Genomic DNA, 22,237 nt, shown 5'->3' with positions numbered 1-22,237 from the left:
CAAGTGCCAGTCATTTCTAAGTAACGCTGAAATACAAACTAGTGCAAATATTACACAGAGAAACTCCCTCTTATTTACATCAAAACAGGCTTCCTGCAGGGTTTGCAATTTGAGCTTTTCACATTCAGGCAATGGAATTAATGCAGACAGAACAGCACTAACTCCTGTAACCTTAGTACGTGTGGCTGGAGGAAGATACAACACAGGGGGAAAGAACAACTGAAAGCCCAGAACAAACCCTGCAAGCAAAGAAAAAGTCCAGTAATATAAGTTTTAAAAGGCCAAAAACTCTCCTTGCCACTCCACCCCAACTCTGATTAAAATGATCCTAAGACGTGTGAACTACCATAATCAGTTTACTTAGCCATTAGTGACTTGACATTTCGAGTAGAATAATGAGTCTTTTTTGGTGTGATGATTCCATATAAAAACTGAAATATCCCAACGGGACAAGTACGCCTTACCCTTGTCCAGGAATTCCAGGGAATAGAGCAGCTCCCAGCTCTCTCTGGCAAGCTTGAAGCTCTCCAACACCTCAATCGAGTTAGCAAGTTCTGCCTTGTTGATGACAATGTGACGGTTCCTTCCTTTTGCTGAACAGTCTTCGTCATCTGAACTCTGCTCAGAGAATGTGAAGAACACGATTAAAGTTACAGAAATAGTCACTGCTGCTTCTAAGTCGCGTCAGTCGTGTCCAACTCTGTGTGACCCCATGGACTGCAGCCCATCAGGCTCCACCGTCCCTGGGATTCTCCAGGCAAGAACACTGGGGTGGGTTGCCATTTCCTTCTCCAGTGCATGAAAGTGAAAAGTGAAACTGAAGTCGCTCAGTCATGTCCGACTCTTAGCGACCCCATGGACGGCAGCCTACCAGGCTCCTCCGTCCATGGGATTTTCCAGGCAAGAGTAATGGAGTGGGTTGGAAATAGTCACTATTTGAATATTATTATGTTTATTGCTGATGACAACTCTGATTACTGTATGAATTTTATATCAAAGGATATGATCATGAGTATACTAAAATATTTTGAATTTAACAATTTTAAAACACAATATAATATAAAATAACAGTATTAAAAGATAATATAAAAGTTCATCCTTTCATGCATTCAATTTTTATTTTTAAAATTATGGTTTTCTCATATGATTATCTCAATAGATGCAGAGAAAGCCTTTGACAAAATTCAACATCCATTTATGATAAAAACTCTCCAGAAAGCAGGAATAGAAGGAACATACCTCAACATAATAAAAGCTATATATGACAACCCACAGCAAACATTATCCTCAATGGTGAAAAATTGAAAGCATTTCCTCTAAAGTCAGGAACAAGACAAGGGTGCCCACTTTCACCATTACTATTCAACAGAGTTTTGGAAGTTCTGGCCACAGCAATCAGAGCAGAAAAAGAAATAAAAGGAATCCAAATTGGAAAAGAAGAAGTAAAACTCTCACTGTGTGCAGATGACATGATCCTCTACATAGAAAACCCTAAAGACTCCACCAGAAAATTACTAGAAATAATCAATGATTCTAGTAAAGTTGCAGGATATAAAATCAACACACAGAAATCCCTTGCATTCCTATACACTAATAATGAGAAAACAGAAAGAGAAATTAAGGAAACAATTCCATTCACCATTGCAACGGAAAGAATAAAATACTTAGGAATATATCTACCTAGAGAAACTAAAGACCTATACATAGAAAACTATAAAACACTGGTGAAAGAAATCAAAGAGGACACTAATAGATGGAGAAATATACCATGTTCATGGATTGGAAGAATCAATATAGTGAAAATGAGTATACTACCCAAAGTAATTTATAGATTCAACGCAATCCCAATCAAGCTACCAACGGTATTCTTCACAGAGCTAGAACAAATAATTTCACAATTTGTATAGAAATACAAAAAACCTCGAATAGCCAAAGCTATCTTGACAAAGAAGAATGGAACTGGAGGAATCAACCTACCTGACTTCAGGCTCTACTACAAAGCCACAGTTATCAAGACAGTATGGTACTGGCACAAGGACAGAACTATAGATCAATGGAACAAAATAGAAAGCCCAGAGATAAATCCACGCACATATGGACACCTTATCTTTGACAAAGGAGGCAAGAATATACAATGGATTAAAGACAATCTCTTTAACAAGTGGTGCTGGGAAATCTGGTCAACCACTTGTAAAAGAATGAAACTAGAACACTTTCTAACACCATACACAAAAATAAACTCAAAATGGATTAAAGATCTCAATGTAAGACCAGAAACTATAAAACTCCTAGAGGAGAACATAGGCAAAACACTCTCTGACATACATCACAGCAGGATCCTCTATGACCCACCTCCCAGAATATTGGAAATAAAAGCAAAAATAAACAAATGGGACCTAATTAAACTTAAAAGCTTCTGCACATCAAAGGAAACTATTAGCAAGGTGAAAAGGCAGCCTTCAGAATGGGAGAAAATAATAGCAAATGAAGCAACTGACAAACAACTAATCTCAAAAATATACAAGCAACTCCTACAGCTCAACTCCAGAAAAATAAATGACCCAATCAAAAAATGGGCCAAAGAACTAAATAGACATTTCTCCAAAGAAGACATACAGATGGCTAACAAAAACACATGAAAAGATGCTCAACATCACTCATTATCAGAGAAATGCAAATCAAAACCACTATGAGGTACCATTTCACACCAGTCAGAATGGCTCATGATCCAAAAGTCTACAAATAATAAATGCTGGAGAGGGTGTGGAGAAAAGGAACCCTCTTACACTGTTGGTGGGAATGCAAACTAGTACAGCCACTATGGAGAACAGTGTGGAGATTCCTTAAAAAACTGGAAATAGAACTGCCTTATGATCCAGCAATCCCACTGCTGGGCATACACACTGAGGAAACCAGAAGGGAAAGAGACACGTGTACCCCAGTGTTCATCGCAGCACTGTTTATAATAGCCAGGACATGGAAGCAACCTAGATGTCCATCAGCAGATGAATGGATAAGAAAGCAGTGGTACATATACACAATGGAGTATTACTCAGCCATTAAAAAGAATACATTTGAATCAGTTCTAATGAGGTGGATGAAACTCGAGCCTATTATACAGAGTGAAGTAAGCCAGAAAGAAAAACACCAATACAGTATACTAACGCATATATATGGAATTTAGAAAGATGCTAACAATAACCCTGTGTACGAGACAGCAAAAGAAACACTGATGTATAGAACAGTATTATGGACTCTGTGGGAGAGAGAGAGGGTGGGAAGATTTGGGAGAATGGCATTGAAACATGTATAATATCATATATGAAACGAGTTGCCAGTCTAGGTTCGATACACGGTACTGGATGCTTGGGGCTAGTGCACTGGGACGACCCAGAGGGATGATAGGGGGAAGGAGGAGGGAGGAGGGTTCAGGATGGGGAACACATGTATACCTGTGGTGGATTCATTTTGATATTTGGCAAAACTAATACAATTATGTAAAGTTTAAAAATAAAATAAAATTTAAAAAAATTTTAAAAAATAAAATTATGGTTTTCTGATGATAAAATTGTAAGGCTAAATACTAAGGATAAAATACTAAGGTTATGGCAGCTTCAGAGTAAAGCTACAGACTTAGAACTTCTAATAACTTAAAAACATATTAATGCTATAAAAGCCAAAACCTACATTATTATGTTTAGGGATACAGCTTAATTAAGTAGTACCTATTTTATAGTTTACTTTTTTCCAATAGGTGACATTATTTAATTTGCTTCCAAAACACAGTTTGTTGTGCAGTGGAATAAAAATTAAAGCCTGAGTCTTCTGAGAAATAACTGAGAGAAACTGACTTATTAAAAGTGAGCTTCTGTTCACTGCATATACCTTCTCCACAGTCACCCAGTGCAAGGCATCTGGCTAGGAGTCCTTTTGTCTGCACTTACTCATTTTATTTAATAGTAAAGATTTGTAACTTGCTTTTCATCTCAAATAATATAATGAATAAAGAAGAGGGCCTCGGGGAAAGGCCACTATTGTAAATGCCACTGAGCATGGTCAGACTTTTTGCTGAAAACAAGTAAAGGTAAAACAGCTCCGCTTAATTTTCCTGAAAATTTCTTGAATCTTTTATTCCACCAAAGTCACTGTTATTAATTCAATGACCCAAATTAAATTCTCCCTGTAGATTTTTACCCCACTGAGATCATTAAAAAATACATAGAAGTAAACATGTCTATGAAACAAAAACAGACTTGGGCTCTCAGGAGAGAGGCTGGGGGAGGGAAGGACTGGAGTGTGGGATTGACAGATGCGTGTCACATACAGGAGACAGATAACAACAAGGTCCTGCTGTGCAGCACGGGGGACTCTATTCAATATCCTGTGATAAACCATACTGGAAAAGAATCTGAAAAAATATGTGTAACTGAGTCAACGTGCTGTACAGAAGAAATGAATCCAACACTGTAAATCAAATATGCTTCAATAAAAAAAAGTACGTATATTTCAGCTAAATATACCCAATCCTCATTTAAAAAATAGAACAAAGCTCAGTCAGGCTCACTAAGTAGAAAAAAAGAGGACCCAAATAAACAAGAAATGAAGGAAGAGAAATATCAACCAGTATAGCAGAAAGACAAAAAACCTTAAGAACATACCATGAAGACATCCTGTTGGCATGAATACACACCAACAAATTGCACAACCTACAGAAATGGGCGCACATCCAGAAACATACAGCCTGTCAAAGCTGAATCAAGAACAAACGCAATTTGAACAGACTGATCACTAGAAATGAAATAGAATCTGTAAAAAAAAAACAAAACAAAAAAACTCCCTGCAGACGAAAGTCCAGGACCATATGACTTCACTCTGGAATTCTACCAAACATACAAAAAAGAACTTACACTGATCCTTCTCAAACTCCTCCAAAACACTAAAGAGGAGGGAACACTCCCAAAGTCATTCTAGGAAGCCAGCATTACCCTGATACCAAACCAGAGACACTCCAAAAAAAGACAATTACAAGTCAGTGTCTTTGATGAATACAGATGCAAGATCCTCAACAAAATACAAGCAAACTGAATGCAACAACACATATTAAGGATCATACACCATGACCAAGCTGGATGCATCCCAGGGTCACAGGATGATTCAACATATGCAAATCAATCAATGTAACATACACATTAACAAAAGAAAAGACAAAAGCCACATGATCATCTCAACAGATGCAGAAAAAGCATGTGATAAAACTCAACGTCCATTCTTGATGAAAACTCTCACCAAAGTGGGTATAGAGGGAACATATCTCAAATGTAATAAAAGTCATTTACAACAAACCCGCAGCCCATATAATACTCAATGGTGAAAAACTGAGAGCTTTCCCACTTAAATTTGTAACAAGACCATTTGCAACATTCTCACCACACCTATTCAACACTGGAAATCCTAACTATAAAAATCAGACAAGAAAGAGAAATAAAAGGCATCCAAATTGGAACGGAAGAGGTAGAACCGTCATTCTATGCAGATGACATGATACTCAATATATAGAAAACCCTAAGGACTGCACACAAAAACTATTAATTAACAAATTCAGCGAGGTAGCAGGATACAAGATAAATAGACAGAAATCTGTTGCATTTCTTTACACTAACTATGGAATATCAGAAAAGGAAGTTAAAAAAAGAATCTCATTTAAAATCATACCAAAAACAAACAAACAAAAACCCCAGCAACATAGGAATAAGCCTAACAAAGGAGGTGAAATAGCTGTATGTTGGGAGCTCTGATAAAGGAAAACTGAGGATGATTCAAAGAAATGGAAAGATATCCCATGTTCTTGGAATGGAAGAATTACTATTGTTAAAATTGCCACACTACCCAAAGCTATCTACAGATTTAATGTGATCTCTATCAAATTACCTATGATATTTTTCACAGGGCTAAAACAAATGATCTTAAAATTTATATGGAACCACAAAAGACCCAGAATTGCTAAAGCAATTTCGAAGAAAAAGAATAAAGCTGAAGGCATACCCTCCCAGGCTGCAGCCAATATTACAAAGCTGTAGCACAAAACAGCCTGGTACCGGCACAGAAGCAGACATGCGGCTCAGTGAACGCGAGCGGAGAGCCCAGAAATGAACCCACACGCCTCCAGCCAGTTACCTTCAACAAAGGCGGGAAGAATATACAGTGGGGAAGAGACAGTCTCCTCAGCAATGGTGTTGGGAAAGCTGGACAGGTACGTGTAAATCAATGAAGTTACAACTCTCCCTTGAACCATACACAAAAATAAAGTCTAAACGGCCTAAAGACATATATTAACACATGACGCCATAAAACTCCTAAAAGAGAATATAAGCAAAACATTCTCGGACATTAATCACAGTTAATATTTTCTTAGATCAGTCACCCAGGGCAAAAGAAATTAAAGCAAAAATAAACAAATGGCACCGAATCAAACTTACAAACTTTTGTGCAGCAAAGGAAACCATAAACAGAACAGACAGACCGCCAATGGCCTGGGAGAAAGTATCTGTATACAGTGGGACCGATAAGGGATTAATCTCCAAAATATACAGCTAGCTCGTATAATTCATATCAGAGAAACAGACAACCCAATCAAAAAACCGGCAGAAGACCTAAAAAGACATTTTTCCAAAGAAGACATACAGATGGCCCACAGGCACATGAAAAGATACTCAACAATGCTAATTATTAGAGAAATGCAAACCAAACGACAATGAGGTATCACCTCACATCAGGCAGAACGGCCATCATCAAAAAATCTACAACAATAAATGCTGGAGAGGGTGTGGAGAGAAGGGAACCCTGCTACACTGCTGGTGGGAATGCAAATCGGTGCACCCACTATGGCAGTCAGTATGGAGGTTCCTTTAAGAGACTAAAAACAGAACTGACGTATGATCCAGCAATCCCCCTCCTGGGCATGTATCTGGAGAAACCTCCACCTGAAAAGATGCATGCACCCCAACGCTCACTGCAACACTATTCACAGCAGCCAAGACACGGAGCAACCTAAGTGTCCGTCCACAGGTGAGCAGATAAAGAAAAAGACGTGGCACACACGCACACTAGAGCGTGTGTGAATGAAGTAACGCCGCACCAACGTGGATGCACCTGCAGATCATCACACCACGTGAAGTCAAGTCAGAGAAAGACAAACACTGGAAGACATCGCCGGTACGTGGAGTCTAAAAAATGACACAAGTTACTTACAAGACAGACTCACAGACACAGAAAACTTACGGTTACCAAGGGGAAAGTGGGGGAGATGCATCAGGAGGTTGGGGTTCACACATGCATACGACTATACATAGAATAACCAACAAGGACCCACTATATTGCACAGGAAACTATATTCAGTACCTTATAAAACCTGGGATGGAAAAGAACCTAAAGCGGTACCTCTGGACTAACGTAACATTGTAAATCAACTGTAGTTAAAAAGAAAAGTTCTACTCCTTAAGCGAATCTTGGAAAAAAAGGCACTCCCCTCCCACTCCCCACCTTTCTCCGCATTCCTTGACATCCAGGGACCCTCCCCGCCTCACACTATTTAGCTTCATCTCCTTATCCCGTCAGTGATGACATGCTCCTCAATCTCTTTCAAAACCAAAACCTATCTCTTGGGCATCCTGGCTCTCCAGGGTCGTCTCCCGTTCACAGGTGGGCAATCTAGTGAGACAGAGAAACACGAGCAGTGCGTTCATTGCTGTGGCAGCTCATGGAATACATTCCTGCCTCAAAATGAGATCAGGGGTTTACGGAAGGGACCTCAGATGCAGGGGGTCGGAGCTCATGGAATACGTTCCTGCCTCAAAATGAGATCAGGGGTTTACGGAAGGGACCTCAGATGCAGGGGGTCGGTATGGAGTTCCAGATGGTATGCAGAATTTACAGGAACACAAAAGCACATTCTGAGAGGAGACTCTGAGGCCGGAGTCCTGACCACGGGGAAAGCACACGAGTGTGTGCGGGCGGGAGGACCCTCCCCCGCCCCCACCTCCAGTCGCCTGGCCGGTCACGTGAGCAGGCACTCCGGCTTCGGGCAGAACGTCCACCCCACTCCAGGGGTGGCCGCCCCCAGGGACCAGCGTCATAAGACATCAACCAGTAAAGGGACGTCCATCTGGATTGTGATGAGAAAGCGCCCACGTTTTAGATGCTGGGTTACTAAAAAACAAACACTGAATAAAACAGACATGTGAGCTGAGCTCAGGGGCCTCCAGGGCCCTTAACGTATGAACATATAATCTGTGTGTTCCCTGCCGCAACGTGACAGACAGAGCTGGCTGGACCCATATCAGGTGGGGCGCACTGGGGTCTGGAGCGTGCGAGCAGAGCCTGCTGGTTCGCACACGACAGGCGAGGGCCAGGACACTCAACAGCTGTCCCAGGCCTGGACCCACCCACCCCGGGGAGGGCACAGTGGAGCCCCCCGGCACCAAAGGCCCAGGACATGGGGTGGGCAAGACAGATGCTGCTGACAGCCCCAAAGACCTTGTGCTCCGGTAAAGAGACACGGACAGCAAGGCAACCAACCAGGAAAAACTTAAGAACAGACCTCACTAAGGGCCACACAGAATTAAAATACAGGAAAAAAGAGAGAAAACGGAGGGCCATTCGGAGGCAGCCTCAGCGGGGAGAACATCCAGGCTGAGCGATGAGTGGCGGGACCCAGAGGGGTGGCCGTGAGCTGGGCGGAGGCCGGGAAGGGGCCGCAGGCGGCCGGAGGGTCTGCAGCACGGGGGCCTGCTCGTGCCTGCTCTGAAGCCAAAGGAGAGGGTTGGGATTTTATTCTGAGAGTGGAGGGAAGCCGTCAGTGGCCGAAGGGACGTCTGGTTCACGTTACAAAAAGGGAAGACGCTGTGGGCGCCGGAGCGGGAGCAGGGAGCAGGCAGTGACCAAGGGGACCTGTGTCTGGCAAACCGTAAACGTGTCATCTGCTAATAATTCTATCTGAGAGAATTACCATGGGTTTTTCTCTTCCCTCGGCTAGTTTCCTCTTCTTATGTATGTGCTTACTGCGATCGATCTCGACGTCACCGTACACGTTCGATACGTCCTCCAGGAGAACCAGCGGGACTTGGCTCGGGGCGTTGGGACCTGCGGATGGAGCGGAAAGATCGACACTTACAATGCGGGAGGAAAAGAGCACTTAATACCAGAGGAAACCTACTCAAGTACCGTGTGAAAATATGACCACTATCGTCTCAATTAGCTAAACAAATAAGCAAACATATACAGAAATAAAAACTGTGCAGGTATACACCCGACTGTTAATAAACGTCTCTCTCGGTGGACAAAGCAAGTTCCTTCTTTGTGTTCGTTCTTACGTTATTTACCAAGTTTTTTACAATGATCACAAAGCACAGAACTACCAACAACAGAAAAACTACAAAGATACACATACATTATTTAAATATATGATAATCTAACATATAAGATAATCTAAATGTACGAAATACTATAGGCAATATGCAAAATTGAGAGTTATGTTAGACTGGAAGCATCATGGGTATTTCACCCTGTGATATTTCTATTTTTCACATTCTCTAGACTTGATATGCATACATATTATTTTTTAAAAATCTTTGTCTGTTGAGAATTTACTGTGAAACCTAAGTCAACACTCTGCTACATCTGCTGCTTTTTAAAAAGAGGCATTCAATATCTGTATTTAGTTTCGAATACCACACATCCTTTGATACAGAAGTTTTTAGTGAAAACATACATAAAAACCAACAACTCATAAAAGCACTGGCAGTTACTTGGACCCAAGAACAATGTTAAGGTGAATATTTTCATCGTCTTCACCACCCTCAACGAAGCCAGTGGTCCGGGACACTCTAAAATTCTTAAACCAACCTTGGAAGAGAGATGGCTGTATGCTGTTGACATACTGGAATGCGTTCTTAAAGAAGACCAGCATCGTGGAATAAACCACTTGGTTTTTGTATTTTGCATGAGCTTCATTATCGAAGTTGTTCATGTATCTGCAGAGATCCTTCATTCTATGCAAAATGTCACCATAGCTTCTGAAAGATGAAGGACAACAAAAATTATTTAATTACTCTGAGCTTGTCAGCAAAACGTCTACGAGAGAAAAGTGCCCATAGAACCGTTACAACTACCAGACGTGGCTCTGGGCAGGTAGAATTACTGTCCACTGTCTGCAGATGGAGGCAAATTCCCCTTCTGAATCAGAGCAGCATCAGGACAAGAGCTCCTGACACGAATGTGCCAAGTAAGTTCTCTTTCCTCTAAGCACCGAGGAGAACTCAGACTCAACAGCACCTTAAGAGACCATGCTTCCCCTGGGAATCTTTTAATGAAGTGAAAAACTACACTCCTGCATAAATACTGAGAGTTACAGAACCGCCCCTGACAGAGGTGTACCCACATACTATATGCTTCTAGAAAAAAGTATTTTGCTTTTTTAGAGATTATGCTATCAAATGATCTGTTGTGCAGTCTTGGAAATGAATGCGTTTTTACCGTCTTCCTTTATCCATCTGCCAGTCACACCTCATTCCAACAACGTTCAAAATCTTAAACAATCTCTCCCAAGGGTCCACAATCTGGGACGATTTTTCTGTCAGCCCTTCTATTATGTACTTCTGAGAGCTACGTTTGCTCGGTGACATTAAATCAGATGTTTCCTGAGCACCTGAGATGTGAAAAAAAAAATTTACAATTAATTAATGTGACTACTTACTTAAAAAAAAAGCCTTTATTATTTATTTTTGGCAATGCCCCGCAGCATGTGGGATCTCAGTTCCCCGACCAGGGATTGAACCTTCACCCCCTGCACTGGAAGTGCCGTCTTAACCACTGGACCGCCATGGATACCTCACTACTTACTCTTTATGTGGCTGGTACTTAATAGAGAAAAAAAAGGTCTGACTTCCCATGCAAGAGGCAAGAACACAGAACCTCAACACGCTTGTGTCCACCCCTGGGGGAGCAGGAAGGGACCTGTGAGCTGGGTCCACGTACGAAGCTAACCTTACAAGTTCAGCAGCTTCACTCTTTCAATCGAGGGGTAAAGCTGGTTCCAGAAAAGTCTTCTCTCTTAAGCGTAGTGTTTGTTTTCTAGGAACCCTCTTTTAAAAAGACTATCAAACTGGTACATATCCAGAGGAGAATAATCAAAACACTGAGGGATTTCTGAGCTGGAAATTTTACAAAATGAAAAAGGACAAAAAAATAAATTGCAAGCTATTCCCACTTACCTTGATGCTGATTCTCTATCTGAGTCGATCTAGTAACATAATTTATGTAAAACTCAGCTGCTTTGTTTAAGTACTTATACAGCAAATTGGCAGGCAGCCGAACGTCATGGTTGTTAATTATTAGCGGAAGGACATCACACACTGTTGAGAAGGAAAAACGAGGAAAAACTGATTAAGCTGTTTGGCTGCTCTTGGGTTCTGGCAAAAACCAAGTTTAGTTTTTAGTTCACTTGGCCAAAAGTAGATAGGAAGAAAAGAACTCCCTTATGGCACAGTTATTTGAAAACTGCAATGTAGAGGGACGCTAGTGGACGGAGTCAGCAAGGAGACGAAGACGCTACATCACGAGTGACAGGTGTTTATTATTATTTCTTATTATTCACACCCCAATACATGGTTACATGTATTCTTTCAGAGGTATTAACTATTACATAACAAAAATTTAGAAGTTGTTTAAAATGCTTTCTGAACCAAAAAAATTAACAAGGATTTAAATCCCACAATATGAAGAATTCCTTTGCTTTCTACAAATGACCTTATTTCTGAAATGACACCCCCAGCACATTCTACTGAGCATAAGGAATTAATACGAGATGCAATTTTTCTTACCGAATAATTTTCTAAAGCAGTTGACAGGAGATTCTTGTTCCTCAATAGTCTCAGCCTCTAAGAGTGCCTCCCCAAGGCCAACCTGTTTCAAAACACACCTCATCATTTAAACGTGTTAAGTTTCAGATGTCCAAATTACAGGAAGAAACAGTGCATCTGATTTACTGATTTACAACATAGTTTGTATATTCAAACTTCCCTGAGAAACAAGAATTCTCACTTTAAAGACTAGAAAACAAGAGAATCCATCAGCAACCTTGCCCGGAAGGGAATCCCACGTTCATCTGTCATCTTATTCTCCTCTGAACCAGTAAAATTAAAACACCAATCAAATGTCTAAAAAACTTAATGGAAGCACTGGAGTTAGACAGAATGATAACAGAGATGAAGAGATTTTTCTAAGAAATTCGGAAACTGACTTTATTCCCTACACCAAGATGTATTATGTAGACAAAACTTCGCACTTGCAAGAGTTGCCAGGAGTAGCCAGTCGCACATCCTGGACTAGGTAGGACAGAGCGGTTTGGGTCTGCAGGCCACCGTCCCATTCTGACACCCTAGCCCAGTGGAGAGCTGGCTTGCACAAACCCACCAAGACCTCCACACTGTCTTCCCTGCAACCTGATGACATGGGGTGAGAGGAGGGGTTACCCTGTGAATGATTACACGAGGCCCGAAGTTAAAGTCAGGGAGGACTCTAGGTTGAACATTGCCCCCTGCAAAATTTATGTCCACTCAGAACGTCAGGATGTGATCTTGCATGTTTATCTTATAAAAAAGGTCTTCATAGAGGTAATCAGTTAAGATGAAGTCATTCGGGATCAGGGTGGGTTGTAATCCAATGACTGGTGTTTTTATAAGGTCGTGCACAGACACAGGGACGATGGCCAGATGACAACAGGGGTGGGAACCAGATGATGAAGCCAAGAGCCAAGGAACAACAAGGATTGATGGTGCCCTGGGAGCCAGGAAGAGGTGGGCATGAGTCCTCCCCAAGCCTTCACAGGGAGCACGGCCCTGGCCATGCCTTGATTTGAGACTGTGAGAGAATACATTCCTGTTGTTTTAAGGCACCCAGGTTCTGGTACTTTGTTACAGCAGCCCCTTGAAACTAACACACAGAGATACAGAGAAGGTTAACCGGGGCAGCAGCCAGGAAAGTGGAGCCAGAAAGAATAAGCCAAAGGGTTTGAATTAAGAGTTAATCATCTGAAGCCCAGCTCTCCATTACAGGCGATGGGAAGTGACGAACGCAGCTGCAAAGCAGGATGCTGTCCACCTCCAGGAGCGACCGCACACTGACTAGTGTCTGCCAACAACACTCAGTAATGACTGGACGTATGAGGAAAGGGCAGAGCAGGGAAAAAGTGACCACACAGCAAAACCATGTGAAGAATGTGCCCGTTCACACTACCAACTATGGCGCGCCTTTAAATTCAAACACAGAGTTGAAAACTATGAAATAGATTATTTTAAAAAACTCTACTATACTTTACAAATTGAAAATAATTAGCACTTTGGCCACCTGATATGAGAGCGGACTCACTGGAAAAGACCCTGATGCTGGGAAAGAGTGAAGGCAGGAGGAGGAGGGGATGATAGAGGATGAGATGGTTGGATGGCGTCACCGAGTCAGTGAACATGAGTTTGAGCAAGCTCCGGGAGATAATGGAGGAGGGAAGCCCGGAGTGTTGCAGTCCATGGGGTTCCAAGAGTCACGCACGACTGAGCGACTGAACAAGAGCAACAACAATAAAAGCACTGTCATAGCTTGGTGCTTATTTCCTTACTCTGGTAAGACAATTTCTACTGGAATTTCAGAGTCCGGTAACAGTGACATCCTTCTAGCTTTACCAACAAGGATTCCTTTGATTTGAGTTCAATCTTTCCTGGCACTCCTCAGAATGAGAATAATCTACTTTAGAATAATACACACATTCTAGCTTTTAAACGTACTTGTGACTCCACTGATCAACTTTATCTTACCCCATGTTGCACCACGGTTTCAGGGAAGCGTCTCAGAAGTAGAAGCAGCATTTCTGAACGTTCCAAAGTGTTGAAGCATTGTTCCGTAACCTTCAGTAACATTTCACACTGGATTCGCCCAGGAAGAGTTTCAAATAAACCTGTACACAATACATTTCACTTTGTGAAGTCTTTCAGAAAGAAAATGCAGAAGCGAAAGAGGACAGAAGGCGTCGTCATGCACAGAATGGGATATACTGAGTGAAGAACCGCTTCTTAGTATATAAGTGAAGTATCTTTGGGATTCATTAAGTAAAAGAACTGCTACTGCGGATTTCACCCACAACCCGGAAGGCTTCCAGGTCAGGGTGTTGGGCATAAGATGTTTGTGGAATGACCGCGAAATATCTGGAGGCCGCACTGGATCTAGAAGAGAAGAATGACGTCTGGGAAGGGTCACAACAGTGCTTGCTGCCGGCTGAGATAAAAAGCATGCACATCAGCTGAAATGGCGTGAACCATCTACTTCCTTTTTCGTCCAGAATCTGAAATATTGGATTGGCTATGGCACCCAACACAGAATGAAGGTCAATGAGAAAGGTCATAAATTACTAAAAGATTCTCTCCTGTTCTTTGGAGGTCTGCATAATCTACATATGCTTTCTGATGACTGCAGAATCTGTGAAAATATATTCAGTTCCCAGGCTAATATCCACATCCATTAATAAATTTAAAGGGTTCTAAGCAAATGCTCAAGGGACCAAGTGACATCTGTAGAGGCCAAGAACAAAACACATACATGGGTACCAATACCACAGATGTGGCTTTTTTTGTGTGAAATTACTACAGACAATTTGACATTCTGGAAGTAGTAAGTTATACACTATTACGTTATCACTTTGCTCTTACTTCTTAAGAATTGGGTTTGTTTATCCTGTGAATCGTTTCTTAATGCTGAGGTAATAATGCTGATCTCTCTCCACACCACCGGCTGATCTGGGAAATTCACAAACCTATTTTTAAAAACGAATGCATTAAATTAAAATGTCAGATTCTATATAGCATCCAAAAAAGAAAGTAAAAACAGTAGCATCACAGAAAAACACATTTTTTTTATCCCAAGTGAATACATAGATAAACCAAACCAAAATAAAGATATAAAAATAAAAACTAAGAAAAATGAGGGTCCTTACAATAGACTTAAGCTTTTATAACAAGTGAAAAGACAAATGACCATAATATGTAAAGCACTCCTGAAAAGCAAACAAGGAAAAAAAAAAACCTCCCCAAAGAAAAAATCAGTTCAGTTCAGTTCAGCCGCTCAGTCCGACCCTTTGCGATCCCATGAATCGCAGCACGCCAGGCCTTCCTGTCCATCACCAACTCCCGGATTTCACCCAAACTCATGTGCATCCAGTCAGTGATGCCATCCAGCCATCTCATCCTCTGTCATCCCCTTCTACTTCTGCCCCCAATCCCTCCCAGAATCAGGGTCTTTTCCAATGAGTCAATTCTTAGCATGAGGTGGCCAAAGTATTGGAGTTTCAGCCTCAGCATCAGTCCTTCCAATGAACACCAGGCCTGGTCTCCTCTAGGACGGACTGGCTGGATCTCTTTGCAGTCGAAGGGACTCTCAAGAGTCTTCTCCAACATCACAGTTTAAAAGCATCAATTCTTCAGCATTCAGCTTTCTTCACAGTCCAACTCTCACATCCATACATGACCACTGGAAAAACCATAGCCTTGACTAGACAGATCTTTGTTGGCAAAGTAATTTCTCTGCTTTTCAATATGCTATCTAGGTTAGTCATAACTTTCCTTCCAAGGAGTAAGCGTCTTTTAATTTCATGGCTGCAATCACCATCTGCAGTGATTTTGGAGCCCCAAAAAATAAAGTCTGACACTGTTTCCACTGTTTCCCCATCTATTTCCCATGAAGTAATGGGACCAGATGCCATGATCTTAGTTTTCTAAATGTTCAAGCTGATTTTAGGAAAGGCAGAGGAACCAGAGACCAAATTGCCGACATCTGCTGGATCATGGAAAAAGCAAGAGAGTTCCAGAAAAACATCTATTTCTGTTTTATTGACTATGCCAAAGCCTTTGACTGTGTGGATCACAATAAACTGTGGAAAATTCTGAAAGAGATGGGAATACCAGACCACCTGACCTGCCTCTTGAGAAACCTATATGCAGGTCAGGAAGCAACAGTTAGAACTGAACATGGAACAACAGACTGGTTCCAAATCGGAAAAGGAGTATGTCAAGGCTGTATATTGTCACCCTGCTTATTTAACTTCTGTGCAGAGTCCATCATGAGAAACGCTGGGCTGGAAGAAGCACAAGCTGGAATCAAGATTGCCGGGAGAAATATCAATAACCTCAGATATGCAGATGATACCACCTTTATGGCACAAAGTGAAGAGGAACTAAAAAGCCTCTTGATGAAAGTAAAAGAGCAGAGTGAAAAAGTTGGCTTAAAGCTCAACATTCAGAAAGAAAAAATGGGCAAAGGCAAATCATAGAAAAAATACGAATAGCCAAATATCATTTGAAAAGATACTCAGTCTTACTAGTAATATACTGAACACACGTTTTTAAAAATAGCAAGATGCTGTTTTCTCCTGCGCATGAGTGCTTGGTCACTTCAGTCGTGTCCAACTCTCTTGCGACCCTATAGACTGTAGCCTACCAGGCGCCCCTGTCCATTGGATTCTCCAGGCAAGAATACTGGAGTGAGTTGCCATGCCCTCCTCCAGAGGATCTTCCTAACCCAGGAATCGAGCCCACATCTCCGGCATTGTGGGCAGATTCTTTACTGCTGAGCCACTGGGGAAGCCCTTTCTCCTGTGGCACTGGCGAAAATTAACAGCTGATGGAAAGACTGATAATATCCAAGTGCTGGCAACGCTATTGGAAAGCAACACTTTTACACACTGGCCATGGAGATGTAAACAGGAATGGCACTTTTTGGAAAGCAGTCTGATAGTACATCAAAATTTAAAATCCACGCACCCTTTGACTATGCAAACCTATGTTGAAGAATCTAAAGAAAAACACCAAAACCTGAGTACAAAATTACTTTCTGACACTCTTGAATATAATCTCAACCAACTGGAAGCTCCCTAAATGTCCCCCAATAAAAGAGGGGTGAAATGCTCTGCAGACGTGAAAAAGAACTAAACAGATCTTTACATGTTGACCTGGAAAAGGGTCCATCGCGGTGGGTGAGCAGTAGCGCTCACTGCGGCCACCGCTCCCCCAGAACCTACTCATGTGTGGTGTGTGTGCTGAGGCCAGGAGGGACTTCCACTCATTATTCTCTATGCTTCAGTACTGTCTAAACTTCTGAGAAGAGCGTGTATTATTTCCAAAATAAATGACTGAATAGAAGAGTTTTAACAAGAACAAGACCTAGTTAGACTTCTCTGCAGCTAACGGAAGGCCTAGACCCATGAAAAAGTACGCTTTAGGTACCGGACCCGCAGAACTTCAGACCTCCCCGCAACTCCCTCTTCGACAGACAGAAATCAACTCCCCACCCCAGGAGGTCGGGGCAGCTCCCCACTCACATGTCGTATAGCAGCCTGCCGGCGGTGGCCGTCCGCTCCGCATTCCGCTCGATGGTGTACATCTCATACTGCAACACAGCCGGGGCGGGGTCAGGCCCTCTGCCCCGCTCCCGGCCTGCTCCTCCACCGTCCCCACCCCTGGAGGGCCTAGGATCTGGCACCACCTGCTGACACTGACCATCAGAGGCCCCCACCCCCTCATTCCGCCCCGTCCCTGGAGGTCCTAAGGTCGAGCATCACCTGGCGACACAGACCCTCAGAGCCCGCCCCGTCCCGCCCCTGGAGGTCCTAGGGTCGGGCAACACCCGGTCAATGAAGCCTCAGGGCTCGGTCGCTCACAACCCGGGCCCAGGTTAGTGCAGGCACGGGATCCGAGGTCGCCGGCGCCCAATAGGCCGCCGCCTTCATCATCGGGTTCCCGGGAACGGTGTGTAGGTTTCTGCGGTTCATGCTACTCTGATACCTTTACGCACAGCGGCGGTGACTGCAGACCCGCGGCATTCCCCCCTTCACACAGCCACCGCCCAGGTGGGCTCCTGTGGTCAGCACCCCGCGCCCCAGCTCGCCCGCGCAGGCACCCAGGACACCCCCATCCCGCTTCCGCCCCCGCGGGCGGCCCTTCCCCCGCGGCACCCGGCGCGGGCCCGGCTGCAGGGCAGCTGAGGCTCCCGTGGCCCCAGCCCGGCCGGCCGGACCCGGAGTCCCCAGGCTGGCTTCTCGGGGAGGATGGGAGGCTGGGGGGCGCAAGTCAGTGGGAGCCGCGCCCCCCGCACGCCCGCCCGGCCTCACCTGGATGTTGAAGTCGGCCGGGTAGAGGCTGCGCGCCGTGATGAGCCAAGCCTTGGCGGCCCACAGGTCCTGCGGCACCAGCTCGCGGGCTCGCTGCACCAGAAACTCGCAGTCGCCCTGGGCGGACATGACGCGGCCCGAGCCCGCCGGACCTCGGGGCTGGGGACGCCGCGGGCCTGGCCGCCGCCGGGGCCGCTACTACGCCGGCGCGGGACGCACCGAGCGCTTCCGGGTTTGCGGGCGGCCTCCGCGCCTGCGCCTGGCGGGGCCTCGGGCGGGCAGCTCCCCTGGAGCGTCCCGGTCTCCGAGGCCGCGGAGCAGCGGGAGCCTGTCCGCGGGTTCGGGGCGCAACCCCCGTGCCCCCGAGGAGCCTGCGCGCTCGCAGCCCGGGCGGCCACAAGACGCCGGAAAGGCGGGGGTGGGCCCAGGGCGGTGCCAGGAGCCCCTCGGCCGGGGGTCACCGGCGGAGTGGACGCTCCCAAAGGTCTGCGCGGGTTGTGGTCCCGCGGTCCCGGCGGCGATCGGGCTGCTTGTTAGGACCTTCCGCTCGGCCACGTGTCACTGCCGCCGCGCCTTTATTCTCTGGTTTCTCCCGCGAGCGTTTCTTGAGCTATTGCAGCGTGAACGCTTTGCCAGTGCTTGGCTGCGGGCTGGGAGCTACTGAGTCGTTTATACCTGTTGGCGCCCCGGGTTTACAGTGTTAGGGACCTATGACCTGCAGAAAGTAGCTGTTTTAATTATCCTTTCCAGCCGGGATCGATGTCATTTTCGCCAGATCAAAACTAAACAGTCTCCCGTGCTCTCGGGAAGGGAAGCCGCACTTAGGAACCGGGGGAAGCAGTATTTATTTGCCGAACAGGAAGAATGTGCCAAAATTTGGGTTGTGAACCTTCCTTTGGTTTTCAATCCAGGGTCTATATACAAAAGTTTAAGCAAGTTCTAGTACCACTGATATTTTGGGTTTAAAACCAAGGTTAGGGATTCAAAACTGATCTGTTTGAAAAAAAAAATTACACTTGATACATGGAAAAGTTATAGATATGTTAAATAAATATGAATATATACGTCACTATTGTGGACAGGGGATGTCGCCTGCCATTCCGATAAACAATGCATATTGTCTGCCAGTACCCCCAGCCGGACTTATATTAGTGCCCCTGGAGGGGCATTTAGGATGGAGAAAAAAAAGCATACTGTCCCTACTAAAGATGTGTATCTGAAGAGTAATTTCAATGAGCCCAGAGTCTTGGGTCTAACAATGTGTTTTGTTTTTTTGTTTTGTTTTGTTTTCAGCAAAAACTCCTGTATATCCTGACGCCTGCCTTAGCTCTTTGGAGCAGTTCTGCAGAGCTGGAGGCCATCTCCTGGGCTGTGGTCCCCAATAAGGTCCCTGAATAAAATGTAACTAGCAACTTCAGGTTGTGTATTTTTCTCAGGCAATGCTATGGTTATGTGTGAAGCCTAATATAGGTACTTCCTAATTATAATAACTGAAAAACAATTGTAAAGTTAGTGGTGAATTATCAAGTTAGTTTTAGAGGAAAGCACCAAGAGGACCAGGCCTTGCAACACCATGTAAAGCGCCAACCTTACCGAATCTGTCAAGGTTGGGATTCTTTTGTTTTGCTATGTTGCTCACAGGTACCATTCTACAAACGGCAACTTTAGTATCTCCCCACTTACCCCTAATTTTAAAAAATTATTTATTCTTGGCTGCGCTGGGTCTTCGTTGCTGCGCTGGGCTTTCTCTAGTTGCCAGGAGCCGGGGTACTCTCTCCTTGTGGAGCACTGGCTCTAGGCTTTCAGACTCAGGAGTTACAGTGCGTATAGGCTTGGTTACTTCCTGGCGTGTGGAATCTTTCTGGACCAGGGATTGAACCTTAGTGCCCTGCATTGGCAGGTGTACTTTTTTTTTTTTTTTCTTTTTTCAATCAGTGGGCCACCACGGAAGTCCTACCCCAAATTTTAAAAACTTGGTTTAGTTTCATTAGCATCCTCAGTGATATCTTTAGGTAAGAGCCACTGCTTTCCCCTCAGCTCCTCCATACCTGAACTGTACTAGCGCTTTAGAAAGCATTATGGTTCCTAAAGCTGTTTCATGTCCTGTGATTATACACAGAAACAGCCTGCTTTTCTGTTCACTCTGTAGGCCGGGATGGATTGCTTGATGATAGAATTCTGTTGGCTTTGTAGAAAAGAAGAAGGTATGAAATTGATAATTTTTATGGTATAAAGTGAAGATCAAAAAAAATTGAGGGCTTGAACATTTTTTCATTATTTCATAGATTTGCATGTATAAATTGTGTAAGGTTTTCAAATGGCAAAGTGAAGTGAAAGCCGCTCAGTCGTGTCCAACTCTTTGTAACCCCATGGACTATACAGTCCATGGAATTCTCCAGGCCAGAATACTGGCGTGGGTAGCCGTTCCCTTCTCCAGGGGATCTTCCCAACCCAGGGATGGAACCCAGGTCTCCTGCATTGCATTGCAGGCAGATTCTTTACCAGCTGAACCACAAGGGAAGCATATGGCAAAAATGACTGATTAATCATTAAACACTATGTTTTGGGTCTAGGATTACAAAACAGAAACCAAAACAAAGCTGTGTACCTGTTCTTGAGTCTTCAGTTCTCTAGTGAAAGCTAGGGGCTAAATAAGGGAACTAGGGCAGGCTATAATTTAGATGCCAATTAATTTAGAATGCCTCTGACTTTTTGCCAGTTTAACATAAGACTTCTAGCTATTTTCTAGCAAACTTACTAATTTTGAAAGGTCTCCAACTAAATACTGGGCTAACCAATAAGTTCGTTCAGGTTTTCCCAAAAGATGTAACAGAAAAACCTGAACAAATTTCTTGGCCAATCCAGTATTTGTCTTCAGTTCAGTTCAGTTCTGTTGCTCAGTCGTGTATGACTCTTTGCAACCCGATGGACTGCAGCACGCCAGGCCTCCCTGTCTATCACCAACTCCTGGAGTTCACTCAAACTCATGTCCATTGAGTCGGTGATGCCATCCAACCATCTCATCCTCTGTCATCCCCTTCTCCTCCCACCTTCAATCTTTCCCAGCATCAAGGTCTTTTCAAATGAGTCAGTTCTTCACGTCAGGTGCCAAAGTATTGGAGTTTCAGCTTCAGCATCAGTCCTTCCAATGAACACCCAGGACTGGTCTCCTTTAGGATGGACTGGTTGGATCTCTTTGCAGTCCAAGGGACTCTCAAGAGTCTTCTCCAACACCACAGTTCAAAAGCATCAATTCTTTAGCGCTCACCTTTCTTTATAGTCCAGTTCTCACATCCATACATGTCTACTAGAAAAGCCATAGCTTTGACTAGACAGACCTTTGTTGGTAAAGTAATGTCTTCACTTTTTAATATGCTGTCTAGGTTGGTCATAACTTTTCCTCCAAGGAGCAAGCGTCTTTTAATTTCTTGGCTGCAGTCACCATCTGCAGTGATTTTGGAGCCCCCCAAAATAAAGTCTGTCCCTGTTTCCACTGTTTCCCCATCTATTTGCCATGAAGTGATGGGACCAGATGCCATGATCTTACTTTTCTGAATGTTGAGTTTTAAGCCAACTTTTTCACTTTCCTCTTTCACTTTCATCAACAGGCTCCTTAGTTCTTCTTCACTTTTTGCCATGAGGGTGGTGTCATGTTATTCATATTTCTCCCAACAATCTTGATTCCAGCTTGTGCTTCATCCAGCCCAGTGTTTCTCATGATGTACTCTGTGTGTAAGTTAAATAAGCAGGGTGACAGTACTCCTTGATGTACTCCTTTCCCTATTTGGAACCAGTCTGTTGTTCCATGTCCAATCCTAACTGTTGCTTCCTGATCTCCATACAGATTTCTCAAGAGTCAGGTCAGGTGGTCTGGTAGTCCCTTCTCTTTCAGAATATTCCACAGTTTATTGTGATCCACACAGTCAAAGGCTTTGGTATAGTCAATAAAGCAGAAGTAGATATTTTTCTGGAATTCTCTTGCTTTTTCAAAGATCCGATGAATGTTGGCAATCTGATCTCTGGTTCCGCTGCCTT

At 43.8% G+C, this 22,237-nt stretch overlaps 1 protein-coding gene across 3 annotated transcripts in view; it reads right to left on the bottom strand.

Annotated features, from left to right (window-relative positions):
• INTS10 (integrator complex subunit 10) overlaps positions 1–18,705 on the bottom strand; it is a 33,693-nt gene extending 14,988 nt beyond the window's left edge. The window contains exons 1-10 of one of the 3 annotated variants that reach the window (XM_070364256.1): positions 18,203–18,705; positions 17,414–17,481; positions 14,751–14,854; positions 13,863–14,002; positions 11,877–11,958; positions 11,268–11,408; positions 10,531–10,702; positions 9,901–10,070; positions 9,005–9,138; positions 465–618 (exon numbers count right to left, since the gene is read on the bottom strand). In XM_070364256.1, coding sequence (XP_070220357.1) covers positions 465–618; positions 9,005–9,138; positions 9,901–10,070; positions 10,531–10,702; positions 11,268–11,408; positions 11,877–11,958; positions 13,863–14,002; positions 14,751–14,854; positions 17,414–17,481; positions 18,203–18,331 — 1,294 coding nt within the window. In that variant the 5' untranslated portion in view covers positions 18,332–18,705. The remainder of the gene's footprint in view (positions 1–464; positions 619–9,004; positions 9,139–9,900; positions 10,071–10,530; positions 10,703–11,267; positions 11,409–11,876; positions 11,959–13,862; positions 14,003–14,750; positions 14,855–17,413; positions 17,482–18,202) is intronic. The other 2 variants (XM_070364257.1, XM_070364258.1) reach the window with 2 other exon arrangements.
• Positions 18,706–22,237: the final 3,532 nt, after the last annotated feature.

This window comes from Bos mutus, chromosome 27 (genome assembly GCF_027580195.1).
Source record: "Bos mutus isolate GX-2022 chromosome 27, NWIPB_WYAK_1.1, whole genome shotgun sequence".
Lineage (NCBI taxonomy): Eukaryota > Metazoa > Chordata > Mammalia > Artiodactyla > Bovidae > Bos > Bos mutus.
This window is presented reverse-complemented; position numbering and strand designations above follow the sequence as displayed.